The sequence below is a fragment of the Tauraco erythrolophus genome, chromosome Z, assembly GCF_009769465.1.
Source record: "Tauraco erythrolophus isolate bTauEry1 chromosome Z, bTauEry1.pri, whole genome shotgun sequence".
NCBI lineage: Eukaryota > Metazoa > Chordata > Aves > Musophagiformes > Musophagidae > Tauraco > Tauraco erythrolophus.
Window position 1 is genome coordinate 25527240 of NC_141496.1, and position 17436 is coordinate 25544675.

General features: G+C 50.6%; 1 protein-coding gene and 1 pseudogene across 1 annotated transcript; both read right to left on the bottom strand.

The window, feature by feature from the left end:
• Positions 1-605: 605 nt before the first annotated feature.
• On the bottom strand, positions 606-8786 carry LOC147526343 (uncharacterized). Its single transcript, XM_086629298.1, has 10 exons — positions 8766-8786; positions 8460-8604; positions 7904-8006; positions 7436-7585; positions 6359-6741; positions 3484-3566; positions 2898-3042; positions 2342-2444; positions 1874-2023; positions 606-1179 (listed from the first exon to the last, which is right to left on the bottom strand). The coding sequence occupies exons 1-10, from the start codon at positions 8784-8786 to the stop codon at positions 606-608; spliced, it is 1857 nt and encodes a 618-aa protein (XP_086485424.1).
• Positions 8787-10356: 1570 nt separating this feature from the next.
• On the bottom strand, positions 10357-13211 carry LOC147526344 (syntabulin pseudogene; annotated as a pseudogene).
• Positions 13212-17436: the final 4225 nt, after the last annotated feature.

A 17436-nucleotide genomic window follows, 5' to 3' on the forward strand; every position in this document is an offset into this window, starting at 1 on the left:
CACCACATCCAGGAACTCTCTTGTGTGCAGGCGTCTCTGCTCCAGCATGGGGTTTGCTACAGGCTGCAGGTGGATCTCTGCTCCACCGTTAATCTCCGTCTCACCACGGGCTGCAGGGGAACCTCAGCTCCGGCACACCGACTCCCGCTCCATCTTTGCTGACCTGGTGTCTGCGTAGTTGTTTCTCTCAGGTCTCAGTCCTGTCTCTGCTCCAGCTGTGCTGTGCCTGACAAACCTCAGCAGTCCCAGCAAGACAAACTCCACCCAATGGGTGCCCCAGGAGGGGGGCACTTTGGAGCTCTCCAAGCCGTGCCACCACATTTAATTAAACCACAACTTAAGGCACAAGTCTTTGAGTTAGTATTATCTCTATGCGTTCTCCAGGTCCTGGTGCTTCCTCCTGCCCTGATGCAGTGCCTCCTGACGCTCAGCCTGTGCCCGACAGCTCGGCTGGGACGCGGTATTTTTTCTGGCTTTGCTACAACAAAATACTCGCACAGGTTTAACGCTTCTAACATGCTTTATTGAACTTGTGATTATGAAGGAGTTTTACAATAAAAGAACTAAATAAACAGTAACTCTTTATGTTATGGCCTGTTCCACCATCACTTTGCTGCTTTTCTGCTCCTGCTGGGCACAAGTGAGATGTTCCTCCATGCCGCTTTCAAGCCTCTCCCTATTGAGCGCAGAGCTGGAGGGAGCCGAATGAGTCGTCTCCGTGGTGGTGGTGGCAAACTCCCTTCAGAGGAATCAGCCCCGGCAGCTCCAGTGTCCTCCTGAACAAGCAGCCCACTACCTGCCACCTCCTCCAAAGCTCCGTCGTCTGCCATCAGGCTGTCTGGCATGGTGGCACACGACACTAACGGCTTCTCCTCCGCATCACACGTGTGCTCCAGGCACTGCTCATCCCTCACAGAGCTGCCCAGAGCCACCTCCATGCTCTGCACCAAAGATTCCAGCTTCTTGTCTTCAATGTTTATGGCGAGGAAGTGTTTCTGCAGTTCTTGGTCTTTCTCGGCCAAGCTCTTCTTCATGCCCTCCACCACCTGCTTGAGTTCTTGAATTTCCTTTCTTGCTTCCAAGAAAGCCAGCTCCGCCTGCACGCGCTTACACTCTTGCTCAATCCACTCTTCCTTCATCCGTGCCAGCTGAGCTTTCAGCTCTGCTATGTCCCTTTCCCTGTGGCAGAAGGAAAACGGTGTCACACGTGTGCTGACTGCACAGTGCAAGAGCCTCTGCGTGAGATGCAGCCCTTGCCGATGCAGAGGTGGGGGGCTATCGCGAGCTGGACCCAGGGGGCGCTGGCTCCCTGCCTTGGGGCTCCACTCAGACGGCCCTTTGGGCCCGCCTGGCCTGTGTGTGCTGGAGAGCCCGCTCTCAGGGCGCTTTTAGGAAAAGCGTCCACCCAAAGGGCTCCCGGGAACAGTTCGATACCGAAGCGACAAAAGCACAAGCGGCCACACTGGTTTGGGGAAGAGCTTTTCCTTCCTTCGGGCAGCAGGGGGACTCCTGTTTCCCTGAGTGAGGTACAACAGGAGACTAAGGAAAGACATGCTTGCAGGGCAGGCAGAAAGCGGTTTATCGATAAAAAGTGCCAATGCTAAACGAGACCCGGAAAAAAGTTCTCCTTTGAAAAGATTCTGCTGGGATAGTTCGAGGAAGAGAAGAGAGACAGGAAAGTGCATGGTCCGTTTTCACAGAGCATGCCACGAAACCGTGAAATACCTGAAAACAACCGAGTCAGACTGACCATGATTACATTGCTTAAAGAAAACTTGATGTGCTCGAGAAACGAGTAAAAACGTGCAGGATTCGCATTCCTAAATGCTCCTGAGGAAATCATTCTAACGCTGATTTCTGAAGGGAAGTATACCTTTCCTTAACTTTGCTCTCAGAGTCCTTCAGCTTTGTCTGCAGATGATGTACTGTGACTTCGTTCTGCTGCCGAGGAGTCACATACTGCTCTGGATTTTGTGGCTTAACGCCGTGACTGTCACCATCAGAAGCGTTCCTCGCTGACTGCCTGAAAAGAAGAAAAAAACCCAAACCGTCACAGAATATCACTCCTACAGTTGGGCTGATGCGGCACCTTGACAGGTTTGGTGCTCCAAATACAGCATCTTTTTCCTCTCTCTCGTCCCACAGTTCTCATCGCCATAAGTGCTGCCCGAGAGCGTAGTGTCACCCAACTGTTTTGTGTACAGTCACTGTAGTGACACTACACTCACTACAGTGACTGTAGTGTCACTACAATACAGGCTGCTATCGTAGGTCTTAACTGCAGTAGTCTCTCTTTGCACTAGCAGCACTTGCCCTAGGCAGGACAAATTGCTTTGCTTACTCGTGAGAAGAAGAAGATCTTTGGCTTCCAGCAGCAGAGACGTGGAGCTCAGGCGCTGAAATGCTGCCTGTGCAGCTTGAAGAGCTGCAGTAGGCTTCACTCCCTGGGAAAGAAAAGGCAAGAGGGAAAACGGGATGGAAATGACCACGCCAAGATGGTTTTCCAAATAAAAATGCATCACAAGCATCCTTCCTTGTGCATCCGCTGTGAACTTCAGCAGTTGCGTGAGTTTTCAGACATCCCTGAAGGCAAGCGCTGGATTTGTTCCTGCTTTCTCAGATTACGGACACACAGGTCCAGCAGCCCTTTGGGAGGGCACTCTCCTTCTTTGGGCTCAAGTCTGTCCTCCCCAAGAGGCAAACAGATCTCAAGACAAGTTTTCCTCAACTAAGTAACAGGGATCTCTTTGGATGTGTTTGGTTTCCTTTGTGAGGAAGGAGGCAAATACTGAACCGCAGAAGACTTGCGCCCAAGACCCGGAATTGCAGGTGGCCTGTGCCATCAGCCCATAGCTGGGCAGGCCATTCGCTAGGACAGGAGGGACTCAGGCTCTCACCTTTGACTCGCCAAATCCTCCTTGGCAATTTACTGGCTTTTTGTTTGGATCCTCCATTGTCACGGCGGCATCCGGACGCCTGCTGCAGCCCGAGAGTCTTCTGAAGAAAGAGAGAGAGAAGTCTTGAGAGGCCACAGCCCAACCACTAAGTGCCTACGTCTCTAGCAAGAAACATCTAAACCCGTTTTTCAGAAGGGGGTGGCTTGGAAGAGTTGTGACTCAGAATAAAAAGATTGTTTTTCTAGGCCGCTTGAGCAGGGACTTGGAGATGTGGCTGCAAAGATACGCAACGCTTGAAAGCCAAACCACCCCTTCTAGCTGCTGCATTGCTTACTCTCCTTTGAAAGAAATGCTTGGCTATTTGAACATGATTTCCACCTCCATTTGAGCAAACTGGTTTCAATTCCAAGTTTAAATCTAAAATAGCTGTAAAGCCAAACTAAAAGTAGAGCGCCAAGCCAAAAATTTTTACCTAACTTGTTAAGCATCTTTGGTTCAAAATACCTACATTCGGATTCTATTCCAGTAGTATCTCTCGCAAGTTGCGGAGCACTTTTTTCACTTTGATGCGATTTAGTTAGCTTACGTCCCACAAACACACCATGCCTGTGATTTCACGGCGCAAAACGACGTAGAGAATCTCCCTGGGCAGTGCCTTGGGCAGCGACCCTCAGCAACAGGGCAAACAGAGAGTGCCTAAGCTTAGCAGGGAGGAACAGAAGAGGAAAAGGCATCTCATTAGACCTACTTGAAGATCCATGTGTGGTCTTCCAACACAAACTTTCTTCCGCAACTGAAGGGCTAAGACTGATCCTCCTTTCTGCAAAAAAAAAGTACACAGAGAGAAAGAAAAGAGTCAGAGGCTGTACTTGGCTTCAAGGAGGACTAAGAGCGGAGTTGGGAGAGACCTGATGAGGAACACCGGAGACCGGGATGGGAGTCTTCTGACTAAATGTGGATTTCTCTACCGTAGACACCCGTGTCCCAGCCAACCTCGGGCCCATTCTTAGGCAACGGAGAGTTAGGCAGTACAAGCAGGGAGCTGAGGGTACTGTTTCTCTTATCCTAAAGCAAACGCTTCTGTATTTGGTCGGAAAGACCACACGCTAGATTCACTGATTGTACGCGTTATATCCCCTGCAGAGCTCAAGAGGACCTTAGCGCACTTGTGCAGGCGGGACATTCCAGGTAAGGAATCGAGGCCAGCTAAATTACAGGCCACCTCTGCTCTGCCCAACTTGGCTCAAGACCGGGAATTGACATCTCCCTCGCCTCCCAAACAGCTCCCGTAACCCCCAGAAGCAGGGAAATGCAGATTCACCTGTTGAAGCTGGTCCACCTCCTGAGAGCAATGGCACCAGTCACTGGAGCAGAGAAAGAGAGCCCGTCCTCACCCGCAACCCACAGTTCCTGAAGGTCGTCTAAGGAGACCTGTAGATTCAAATCTCCTCTCTTCTGGGTCACTAGTCCTGGACGTACTGTCTGGGCCAGACAGAGGAGCTCCAACTGCACCTGCCGGCTGCGCTGGATCTGTTGACCCAACTGGCAGGGAGCATTCCAAAACTGCCATTGTGACCCAAACGTTCTCTGGGGCGGGGCGGGGGGGGGAGGGGGCGGGGGGGGCCCTCAGATATGCAAATGACGGAACCCTCAACAGCAGCTTCCACCTTCCGCCTTCCAGCCTCTTCTAGATCTTTTGCATAGGCCCAGAATGAAAGGCGAGAGAAGGAAGAAAAGCAAAAGTAAATGAGAAAGAGGATTTGCGTCCAAAAGGGCCACAGCTGTATTTCTTAGACTCTGTGTTAGAAAAGATCTCGGAAAATTTAGTGTCCCAACTAACATTATGAAGTCCACAAATAAGAAAGGGAGAAAAGCGAGATGAAAACTGTCCAGGAAGTCAATGTTGCGCGCCGTTGGATCCCAGCGTCGGGATGCTTCCGCTGTCTGCTGTCAGGTGTGGGAGAGAAGTGAAGCATTCACACCACGTGCTGACACCTGGGAAAGATGACACGTGCCCAAGTGCTTCCACCCTTTTTATTGCCAAGGGGATGTTTTCAAAAGCAGACGGAATGGTAAGGATGCAGTCCTTACCCATTGGATTGCTCCAGCACAGGCTTTGCCCGTGGATTCATAGCATCTTAGGGTGCAGCCACCTTCTGCAGTGTGGATTCCCTCCTCACAGACTGCACATGTGGATTCCCTCCTCACTCTGCTCCACGGTCGGTCTCCAGCAGCGTGGGAAGTTCTTCCCGCCAGACAATCCTCCAGGTGTGGAATCGTACACACAGTCACAGTTAGGATCTGATCTTGATGATTGAAGTCTGTGTTCTTGACGAGTTGGGAAAAACCGATAAAGAGAACAAAAAAGAAAAGGGAGTGTGAGAAGCTGGCGTAGGGAGTGTGAGAAGCTGGCATAGGGAGTGTGAGAAGCTGATATGGGGAGTGCGAGAAGCTGATATTTAGCTTAGCAGAGAGAAAAAAATGCTTTTTTAGGCATAGCCAATAGTAAAGCTAAAATAGGTGCGTGCACTACTGGTTGTAACCAATCATAACTAAGCAAAGGGCGCGTGGACACATCATGGCTAGAAGAATAGTCCGAAAAAACGGCTTGTAACTGTAAATAAAGGTCTCTCGTATCACATCTACGGAGTCTGTGCGTTTCGGCCACCACATCCAGGAACTCTCTTGTGTGCAGGCGTCTCTGCTCCAGCATGGGGTTTGCTACAGGCTGCAGGTGGATCTCTGCTCCACCGTTAATCTCCGTCTCACCACGGGCTGCAGGGGAACCTCAGCTCCGGCACACCGACTCCCGCTCCATCTTTGCTGACCTGGTGTCTGCGTAGTTGTTTCTCTCAGGTCTCAGTCCTGTCTCTGCTCCAGCTGTGCTGTGCCTGACGAACCTCAGCAGTCCCAGCAAGACAAACTCCACCCAATGGGTGCCCCAGGAGGGGGGCACTTTGGAGCTCTCCAAGCCGTGCCACCACATTTAATTAAACCACAACTTAAGGCACAAGTCTTTGAGTTAGTATTATCTCTATGCGTTCTCCAGGTCCTGGTGCTTCCTCCTGCCCTGATGCAGTGCCTCCTGACGCTCAGCCTGTGCCCGACAGCTCGGCTGGGACGCGGTATTTTTTCTGGCTTTGCTACAACAAAATACTCGCACAGGTTTAACGCTTCTAACATGCTTTATTGAACTTGTGATTATGAAGGAGTTTTACAATAAAAGAACTAAATAAACAGTAACTCTTTATGTTATGGCCTGTTCCACCATCACTTTGCTGCTTTTCTGCTCCTGCTGGGCACAAGTGAGATGTTCCTCCATGCCGCTTTCAAGCCTCTCCCTATTGAGCGCAGAGCTGGAGGGAGCCGAATGAGTCGTCTCCGTGGTGGTGGTGGCAAACTCCCTTCAGAGGAATCAGCCCCGGCAGCTCCAGTGTCCTCCTGAACAAGCAGCCCACTACCTGCCACCTCCTCCAAAGCTCCGTCGTCTGCCATCAGGCTGTCTGGCATCGTGGCACACGACACTAACGGCTTCTCCTCCGCATCACACGTGTGCTCCAGGCACTGCTCATCCCTCACAGAGCTGCCCAGAGCCACCTCCATGCTCTGCACCAAAGATTCCAGCTTCTTGTCTTCAATGTTTATGGCGAGGAAGTGTTTCTGCAGTTCTTGGTCTTTCTCGGCCAAGCTCTTCTTCATGCCCTCCACCACCTGCTTGAGTTCTTGAATTTCCTTTCTTGCTTCCAAGAAAGCCAGCTCCGCCTGCACGCGCTTACACTCTTGCTCAATCCACTCTTCCTTCATCCGTGCCAGCTGAGCTTTCAGCTCTGCTATGTCCCTTTCCCTGTGGCAGAAGGAAAAAGGTGTCACACGTGTGCTGACTGCACAGTGCAAGAGCCTCTGCGTGAGATGCAGCCCTTGCCGATGCAGAGGTGGGGGGCTATCCCGAGCTGGACCCAGGGGGCGCTGGCTCCCTGCCTTGGGGCTCCACTCAGACGGCCCTTTGGGCCCGCCTGGCCTGTGTGTGCTGGAGAGCCCGCTCTCAGGGCGCTTTTAGGAAAAGCGTCCACCCAAAGGGCTCCCGGGAACAGTTCGATACCGAAGCGACAAAAGCACAAGCGGCCACACTGGTTTGGGGAAGAGCTTTTCCTTCCTTCGGGCAGCAGGGGGACTCCTGTTTCCCTGAGTGAGGTACAACAGGAGACTAAGGAAAGACATGCTTGCAGGGCAGGCAGAAAGCGGTTTATCGATAAAAAGTGCCAATGCTAAACGAGACCCGGAAAAAAGTTCTCCTTTGAAAAGATTCTGCTGGGATAGTTCGAGGAAGAGAAGAGAGACAGGAAAGTGCATGGTCCGTTTTCACAGAGCATGCCACGAAACCGTGAAATACCTGAAAACAACCGAGTCAGACTGACCATGATTACATTGCTTAAAGAAAACTTGATGTGCTCGAGAAACGAGTAAAAACGTGCAGGATTCGCATTCCTAAATGCTCCTGAGGAAATCATTCTAACGCTGATTTCTGAAGGGAAGTATACCTTTCCTTAACTTTGCTCTCAGAGTCCTTCAGCTTTGTCTGCAGATGATGTACTGTGACTTCGTTCTGCTGCCGAGGAGTCACATACTGCTCTGGATTTTGTGGCTTAACGCCGTGACTGTCACCATCAGAAGCGTTCCTCGCTGACTGCCTGAAAAGAAGAAAAAAACCCAAACCGTCACAGAATATCACTCCTACAGTTGGGCTGATGCGGCACCTTGACAGGTTTGGTGCTCCAAATACAGCATCTTTTTCCTCTCTCTCGTCCCACAGTTCTCATCGCCATAAGTGCTGCCCGAGAGCGTAGTGTCACCCAACTGTTTTGTGTACAGTCACTGTAGTGACACTACACTCACTACAGTGACTGTAGTGTCACTACAATACAGGCTGCTATCGTAGGTCTTAACTGCAGTAGTCTCTCTTTGCACTAGCAGCACTTGCCCTAGGCAGGACAAATTGCTTTGCTTACTCGTGAGAAGAAGAAGATCTTTGGCTTCCAGCAGCAGAGACGTGGAGCTCAGGCGCTGAAATGCTGCCTGTGCAGCTTGAAGAGCTGCAGTAGGCTTCACTCCCTGGGAAAGAAAAGGCAAGAGGGAAAACGGGATGGAAATGACCACGCCAAGATGGTTTTCCAAATAAAAATGCATCACAAGCATCCTTCCTTGTGCATCCGCTGTGAACTTCAGCAGTTGCGTGAGTTTTCAGACATCCCTGAAGGCAAGCGCTGGATTTGTTCCTGCTTTCTCAGATTACGGACACACAGGTCCAGCAGCCCTTTGGGAGGGCACTCTCCTTCCTTGGGCTCAAGTCTGTCCTCCCCAAGAGGCAAACAGATCTCAAGACAAGTTTTCCTCAACTAAGTAACAGGGATCTCTTTGGATGTGTTTGGTTTCCTTTGTGAGGAAGGAGGCAAATACTGAACCGCAGAAGACTTGCGCCCAAGACCCGGAATTGCAGGTGGCCTGTGCCATCAGCCCATAGCTGGGCAGGCCATTCGCTAGGACAGGAGGGACTCAGGCTCTCACCTTTGACTCGCCAAATCCTCCTTGGCAATTTACTGGCTTTTTGTTTGGATCCTCCATTGTCACGGCGGCATCCGGACGCCTGCTGCAGCCCGAGAGTCTTCTGAAGAAAGAGAGAGAGAAGTCTTGAGAGGCCACAGCCCAACCACTAAGTGCCTACGTCTCTAGCAAGAAACATCTAAACCCGTTTTTCAGAAGGGGGTGGCTTGGAAGAGTTGTGACTCAGAATAAAAAGATTGTTTTTCTAGGCCGCTTGAGCAGGGACTTGGAGATGTGGCTGCAAAGATACGCAACGCTTGAAAGCCAAACCACCCCTTCTAGCTGCTGCATTGCTTACTCTCCTTTGAAAGAAATGCTTGGCTATTTGAACATGATTTCCACCTCCATTTGAGCAAACTGGTTTCAATTCCAAGTTTAAATCTAAAATAGCTGTAAAGCCAAACTAAAAGTAGAGCGCCAAGCCAAAAATTTTTACCTAACTTGTTAAGCATCTTTGGTTCAAAATACCTACATTCGGATTCTATTCCAGTAGTATCTCTCGCAAGTTGCGGAGCACTTTTTTCACTTTGATGCGATTTAGTTAGCTTACGTCCCACAAACACACCATGCCTGTGATGTCACGGCGCAAAACGACGTAGAGAATCTCCCTGGGCAGTGCCTTGGGCAGCGACCCTCAGCAACAGGGCAAACAGAGAGTGCCTAAGCTTAGCAGGGAGGAACAGAAGAGGAAAAGGCATCTCATTAGACCTACTTGAAGATCCATGTGTGGTCTTCCAACACAAACTTTCTTCCGCAACTGAAGGGCTAAGACTGATCCTCCTTTCTGCAAAAAAAAAGTACACAGAGAGAAAGAAAAGAGTCAGAGGCTGTACTTGGCTTCAAGGAGGACTAAGAGCGGAGTTGGGAGAGACCTGATGAGGAACACCGGAGACCGGGATGGGAGTCTTCTGACTAAATGTGGATTTCTCTACCGTAGACACCCGTGTCCCAGCCAACCTCGGGCCCATTCTTAGGCAACGGAGAGTTAGGCAGTACAAGCAGGGAGCTGAGGGTACTGTTTCTCTTATCCTAAAGCAAACGCTTCTGTATTTGGTCGGAAAGACCACACGCTAGATTCACTGATTGTACGCGTTATATCCCCTGCAGAGCTCAAGAGGACCTTAGCGCACTTGTGCAGGCGGGACATTCCAGGTAAGGAATCGAGGCCAGCTAAATTACAGGCCACCTCTGCTCTGCCCAACTTGGCTCAAGACCGGGAATTGACATCTCCCTCGCCTCCCAAACAGCTCCCGTAACCCCCAGAAGCAGGGAAATGCAGATTCACCTGTTGAAGCTGGTCCACCTCCTGAGAGCAATGGCACCAGTCACTGGAGCAGAGAAAGAGAGCCCGTCCTCACCCGCAACCCACAGTTCCTGAAGGTCGTCTAAGGAGACCTGTAGATTCAAATCTCCTCTCTTCTGGGTCACTAGTCCTGGACGTACTGTCTGGGCCAGACAGAGGAGCTCCAACTGCACCTGCCGGCTGCGCTGGATCTGTTGACCCAACTGGCAGGGAGCATTCCAAAACTGCCATTGTGACCCAAACGTTCTCTGGGGCGGGGCGGGGGGGGGGAGGGGCGGGGGGGGCCCTCAGATATGCAAATGACGGAACCCTCAACAGCAGCTTCCACCTTCCGCCTTCCAGCCTCTTCTAGATCTTTTGCATAGGCCCAGAATGAAAGGCGAGAGAAGGAAGAAAAGCAAAAGTAAATGAGAAAGAGGATTTGCGTCCAAAAGGGCCACAGCTGTATTTCTTAGACTGTGTGTTAGAAAAGATCTCGGAAAATTTAGTGTCCCAACTAACATTATGAAGTCCACAAATAAGAAAGGGAGAAAAGCGAGATGAAAACTGTCCAGGAAGTCAATGTTGCGCGCCGTTGGATCCCAGCGTCGGGATGCTTCCGCTGTCTGCTGTCAGGTGTGGGAGAGAAGTGAAGCATTCACACCATGTGCTGACACCTGGGAAAGATGACACGTGCCCAAGTGCTTCCACCCTTTTTATTGCCAAGGGGATGTTTTCAAAAGCAGACGGAATGGTAAGGATGCAGTCCTTACCCATTGGATTGCTCCAGCACAGGCTTTGCCCGTGGATTCATAGCATCTTAGGGTGCAGCCACCTTCTGCAGTGTGGATTCCCTCCTCACAGACTGCACATGTGGATTCCCTCCTCACTCTGCTCCACGGTCGGTCTCCAGCAGCGTGGGAAGTTCTTCCCGCCAGACAATCCTCCAGGTGTGGAATCGTACACACAGTCACAGTTAGGATCTGATCTTGATGATTGAAGTCTGTGTTCTTGACGAGTTGGGAAAAACCGATAAAGAGAACAAAAAAGAAAAGGGAGTGTGAGAAGCTGGCGTAGGGAGTGTGAGAAGCTGGCATAGGGAGTATGGGAAACTGATATGGGGAGTGCGAGAAGCTGATATTTAGCTTAGCAGAGAGAAAAAAATGCTTTTTTAGGCATAGCCAATAGTAAAGCTAAATAGGCGCGTGCACTACTGGTTGTAACCAATCATAACTAAGCAAAGGGCGCGTGGACACATCATGGCTAGAAGAATAGTCCGAAAAAACGGCTTGTAACTGTAATAAAGGTCTCTCGTATCACATCTACGGAGTCTGTGCGTTTCGGCCACCACATCCAGGAACTCTCTTGTGTGCAGGCGTCTCTGCTCCAGCATGGGGTTTGCTACAGGCTGCAGGTGGATCTCTGCTCCACCGTTAATCTCCGTCTCACCACGGGCTGCAGGGAACCTCAGCTCCGGCACACCGACTCCCGCTCCATCTTTGCTGACCTGGTGTCTGCGTAGTTGTTTCTCTCAGGTCTCAGTCCTGTCTCTGCTCCAGCTGTGCTGTGCCTGACGAACCTCAGCAGTCCCAGCAAGACAAACTCCACCCAATGGGTGCCCCAGGAGGGGGGCACTTTGGAGCTCTCCAAGCCGTGCCACCACATTTAATTAAACCACAACTTAAGGCACAAGTCTTTGAGTTAGTATATCTCTATGCGTTCTCCAGGTCCTGGTGCTTCCTCCTGCCCTGATGCAGTGCCTCCTGACGCTCAGCCTGTGCCCGACAGCTCGGCTGGGACGCGGTATTTTTTCTGGCTTTGCTACAACAAAATACTCGCACAGGTTTAACGCTTCTAACATGCTTTATTGAACTTGTGATTATGAAGGAGTTTTACAATAAAAGAACTAAATAAACAGTAACTCTTTATGTTATGGCCTGTTCCACCATCACTTTGCTGCTTTTCTGCTCCTGCTGGGCACAAGTGAGATGTTCCTCCATGCCGCTTTCAAGCCTCTCCCTATTGAGCGCAGAGCTGGAGGGAGCCGAATGAGTCGTCTCCGTGGTGGTGGTGGCAAACTCCCTTCAGAGGAATCAGCCCCGGCAGCTCCAGTGTCCTCCTGAACAAGCAGCCCACTACCTGCCACCTCCTCCAAAGCTCCGTCGTCTGCCATCAGGCTGTCTGGCATCGTGGCACACGACACTAACGGCTTCTCCTCCGCATCACACGTGTGCTCCAGGCACTGCTCATCCCTCACAGAGCTGCCCAGAGCCACCTCCATGCTCTGCACCAAAGATTCCAGCTTCTTGTCTTCAATGTTTATGGCGAGGAAGTGTTTCTGCAGTTCTTGGTCTTTCTCGGCCAAGCTCTTCTTCATGCCCTCCACCACCTGCTTGAGTTCTTGAATTTCCTTTCTTGCTTCCAAGAAAGCCAGCTCCGCCTGCACGCGCTTACACTCTTGCTCAATCCACTCTTCCTTCATCCGTGCCAGCTGAGCTTTCAGCTCTGCTATGTCCCTTTCCCTGTGGCAGAAGAAAAACGGTGTCACACGTGTGCTGACTGCACAGTGCAAGAGCCTCTGCGTGAGATGCAGCCCTTGCCGATGCAGAGGTGGGGGGCTATCCCGAGCTGGACCCAGGGGGCGCTGGCTCCCTGCCTTGGGGCTCCACTCAGACGGCCCTTTGGGCCCGCCTGGCCTGTGTGTGCTGGAGAGCCCGCTCTCAGGGCGCTTTTAGGAAAAGCGTCCACCCAAAGGGCTCCCGGGAACAGTTCGATACCGAAGCGACAAAAGCACAAGCGGCCACACTGGTTTGGGGAAGAGCTTTTCCTTCCTTCGGGCAGCAGGGGGACTCCTGTTTCCCTGAGTGAGGTACAACAGGAGACTAAGGAAAGACATGCTTGCAGGGCAGGCAGAAAGCGGTTTATCGATAAAAAGTGCCAATGCTAAACGAGACCCGGAAAAAAGTTCTCCTTTGAAAAGATTCTGCTGGGATAGTTCGAGGAAGAGAAGAGAGACAGGAAAGTGCATGGTCCGTTTTCACAGAGCATGCCACGAAACCGTGAAATACCTGAAAACAACCGAGTCAGACTGACCATGATTACATTGCTTAAAGAAAACTTGATGTGCTCGAGAAACGAGTAAAAACGTGCAGGATTCGCATTCCTAAATGCTCCTGAGGAAATCATTCTAACGCTGATTTCTGAAGGGAAGTATACCTTTCCTTAACTTTGCTCTCAGAGTCCTTCAGCTTTGTCTGCAGATGATGTACTGTGACTTCGTTCTGCTGCCGAGGAGTCACATACTGCTCTGGATTTTGTGGCTTAACGCCGTGACTGTCACCATCAGAAGCGTTCCTCGCTGACTGCCTGAAAAGAAGAAAAAAACCCAAACCGTCACAGAATATCACTCCTACAGTTGGGCTGATGCGGCACCTTGACAGGTTGGTGCTCCAAATACAGCATCTTTTTCCTCTCTCTCGTCCCACAGTTCTCATCGCCATAAGTGCTGCCCGAGAGCGTAGTGTCACCCAACTGTTTTGTGTACAGTCACTGTAGTGACACTACACTCACTACAGTGACTGTAGTGTCACTACAATACAGGCTGCTATCGTAGGTCTTAACTGCAGTAGTCTCTCTTTGCACTAGCAGCACTTGCCCTAGGCAGGACAAATTGCTTTGCTTACTCGTGAGAAGAAGAGGATCTTTGGCTTCCAGCAGCAGAGACGTGGAGCTCAGGCGCTGAAATGCTGCCTGTGCAGCTTGAAGAGCTGCAGTAGGCTTCACTCCCTGGGAAAGAAAAGGCAAGAGGGAAAACGGGATGGAAATGACCACGCCAAGATGGTTTTCCAAATAAAAATGCATCACAAGCATCCTTCCTTGTGCATCCGCTGTGAACTTCAGCAGTTGCGTGAGTTTTCAGACATCCCTGAAGGCAAGCGCTGGATTTGTTCCTGCTTTCTCAGATTACGGACACACAGGTCCAGCAGCCCTTTGGGAGGGCACTCTCCTTCTTTGGGCTCAAGTCTGTCCTCCCCAAGAGGCAAACAGATCTCAAGACAAGTTTTCCTCAACTAAGTAACAGGGATCTCTTTGGATGTGTTTGGTTTCCTTTGTGAGGAAGGAGGCAAATACTGAACCGCAGAAGACTTGCGCCCAAGACCCGGAATTGCAGGTGGCCTGTGCCATCAGCCCATAGCTGGGCAGGCCATTCGCTAGGACAGGAGGGACTCAGGCTCTCACCTTTGACTCGCCAAATCCTCCTTGGCAATTTACTGGCTTTTTGTTTGGATCCTCCATTGTCACGGCGGCATCCGGACGCCTGCTGCAGCCCGAGAGTCTTCTGAAGAAAGAGAGAGAGAAGTCTTGAGAGGCCACAGCCCAACCACTAAGTGCCTACGTCTCTAGCAAGAAACATCTAAACCCGTTTTTCAGAAGGGGGTGGCTTGGAAGAGTTGTGACTCAGAATAAAAAGATTGTTTTTCTAGGCCGCTTGAGCAGGGACTTGGAGATGTGGCTGCAAAGATACGCAACGCTTGAAAGCCAAACCACCCCTTCTAGCTGCTGCATTGCTTACTCTCCTTTGAAAGAAATGCTTGGCTATTTGAACATGATTTCCACCTCCATTTGAGCAAACTGGTTTCAATTCCAAGTTTAAATCTAAAATAGCTGTAAAGCCAAACTAAAAGTAGAGCGCCAAGCCAAAAATTTTTACCTAACTTGTTAAGCATCTTTGGTTCAAAATACCTACATTCGGATTCTATTCCAGTAGTATCTCTCGCAAGTTGCGGAGCACTTTTTTCACTTTGATGCGATTTAGTTAGCTTACGTCCCACAAACACACCATGCCTGTGATGTCACGGCGCAAAACGACGTAGAGAATCTCCCTGGGCAGTGCCTTGGGCAGCGACCCTCAGCAACAGGGCAAACAGAGAGTGCCTAAGCTTAGCAGGGAGGAACAGAAGAGGAAAAGGCATCTCATTAGACCTACTTGAAGATCCATGTGTGGTCTTCCAACACAAACTTTCTTCCGCAACTGAAGGGCTAAGACTGATCCTCCTTTCTGCAAAAAAAAAGTACACAGAGAGAAAGAAAAGAGTCAGAGGCTGTACTTGGCTTCAAGGAGGACTAAGAGCGGAGTTGGGAGAGACCTGATGAGGAACACCGGAGACCGGGATGGGAGTCTTCTGACTAAATGTGGATTTCTCTACCGTAGACACCCGTGTCCCAGCCAACCTCGGGCCCATTCTTAGGCAACGGAGAGTTAGGCAGTACAAGCAGGGAGCTGAGGGTACTGTTTCTCTTATCCTAAAGCAAACGCTTCTGTATTTGGTCGGAAAGACCACACGCTAGATTCACTGATTGTACGCGTTATATCCCCTGCAGAGCTCAAGAGGACCTTAGCGCACTTGTGCAGGCGGGACATTCCAGGTAAGGAATCGAGGCCAGCTAAATTACAGGCCACCTCTGCTCTGCCCAACTTGGCTCAAGACCGGGAATTGACATCTCCCTCGCCTCCCAAACAGCTCCCGTAACCCCCAGAAGCAGGGAAATGCAGATTCACCTGTTGAAGCTGGTCCACCTCCTGAGAGCAATGGCACCAGTCACTGGAGCAGAGAAAGAGAGCCCGTCCTCACCCGCAACCCACAGTTCCTGAAGGTCGTCTAAGGAGACCTGTAGATTCAAATCTCCTCTCTTCTGGGTCACTAGTCCTGGACGTACTGTCTGGGCCAGACAGAGGAGCTCCAACTGCACCTGCCGGCTGCGCTGGATCTGTTGACCCAACTGGCAGGGAGCATTCCAAAACTGCCATTGTGACCCAAACGTTCTCTGGGGCGGGGCGGGGGGGGGAGGGGCGGGGGGGGCCCTCAGATATGCAAATGACGGAACCCTCAACAGCAGCTTCCACCTTCCGCCTTCCAGCCTCTTCTAGATCTTTTGCATAGGCCCAGAATGAAAGGCGAGAGAAGGAAGAAAAGCAAAAGTAAATGAGAAAGAGGATTCGCGTCCAAAAGGGCCACAGCTGTATTTCTTAGACTGTGTGTTAGAAAAGATCTCGGAAAATTTAGTGTCCCAACTAACATTATGAAGTCCACAAATAAGAAAGGGAGAAGAGCGAGATGAAAACTGTCCAGGAAGTCAATGTTGCGCGCCGTTGGATCCCAGCGTCGGGATGCTTCCGCTGTCTGCTGTCAGGTGTGGGAGAGAAGTGAAGCATTCACACCACGTGCTGACACCTGGGAAAGATGACACGTGCCCAAGTGCTTCCACCCTTTTTATTGCCAAGGGGATGTTTTCAAAAGCAGACGGAAAGCCTTCCAGAAGCACACGTAATTGACCGCTGCGTGTCTGCTCTTTGCCAAATATCGAGCTGCTTAAAAATCTCGTGCTCAAGTTAAAGCCATCCTCATCAGCTTTAAGTTACTGGGCCAACCTGGGCTTTTGCTCTTCTTCTTCTTTTCACTTGCGAGCTCCTCTGCACCCCTCAGAGAACTTATGCTCTACCCTGATCAATAAACAGGGGCACATCAAGAGATTGCTGACCATTAAAGCTAACACTTTAAAGAAGGGACGAAAGAAACAAAGATATGGAGAACTTAGGGTCATGGGCAAGATGCTCCATTATTGGTTATCAACCTACTTCATTCGCTCCATCGCAGAAATCAGGTCTTCTGATGACTTGTTCGACATTTCTGTTCCTGGTGGAAGAGGAATTGTAACATTTGATGTAAATGCTGGTTGGTGTGGCAAAGAGCTGTTTTCTGCTCTTTGAGTATTTCTGTGTTCCAAAACCCCAGGATTTTTATTCGTTCTCTATAAAGATTTTCTGTTCCAGCGTTCTTTTCCTCTAATCAAGACACCCAGCTGGCTACAAAATCTGGCTAGCTATTCCTGCTTTCAGCAGGAAACACTCGCAGATGGCCTCAACACTGCCACTTGCCCCGCTCCGCTCACGGCGATCGGAGAAGAGGTGAACAGCCGGCAGGAAGGGCAGCCTGGCGGCCACGGCACCAGAGGTCCCTCCACAGGGCCTCCCCTCCCTCTCAGTGCCGGCCCCTTCTCGCTGATTTTTGCTCCCCCGCTGCTTTTCCCTCCTTGCATTTGATGTGGGTAGCCTTCATAGATTCATAGATTCATAGATTTCTAGGTTGGAAAAGACCTTAGAGATCATCGAGTCCAACCATCCCTAATCCCCATTAAACCATATCCTCAAGTAGCTCATCCACCCTATTCTTAAACACATCCAGGGATGGGGACTCAACCACTTCCCTGGGCAGCTTATTCCAGTGGCTGACAACCCTTTCAGAGAAGAAATACTTCCTAACATCCAACCTGAATCTCCCCTGACTAAGCTTATGCCCATTTCCTCTTGTTCTATCTCCCATCACTAATGTAAAGAGCCCTTCCCCTACCTCCCCACCATCTTTTCTCAAGTATTTATAGGCCGTAATCAGGTCTCCCCTCAGCCTCCTCTTCTCCAGGCTAAACAGCCCCAACTCCCTCAGCCGCTCCTCATAAGTTTTATTTTCCAGCCCCTTGACCAGTTTCGTTGCCCTTCTTTGGACTCGCTCCAGGAGCTCAATATCTCTCTTAAAGCGAGGGGCCCAAAACTGGACACAATATTCCAGGTGCGGAATATTCAAATCTGTTCAGTCTATTCAA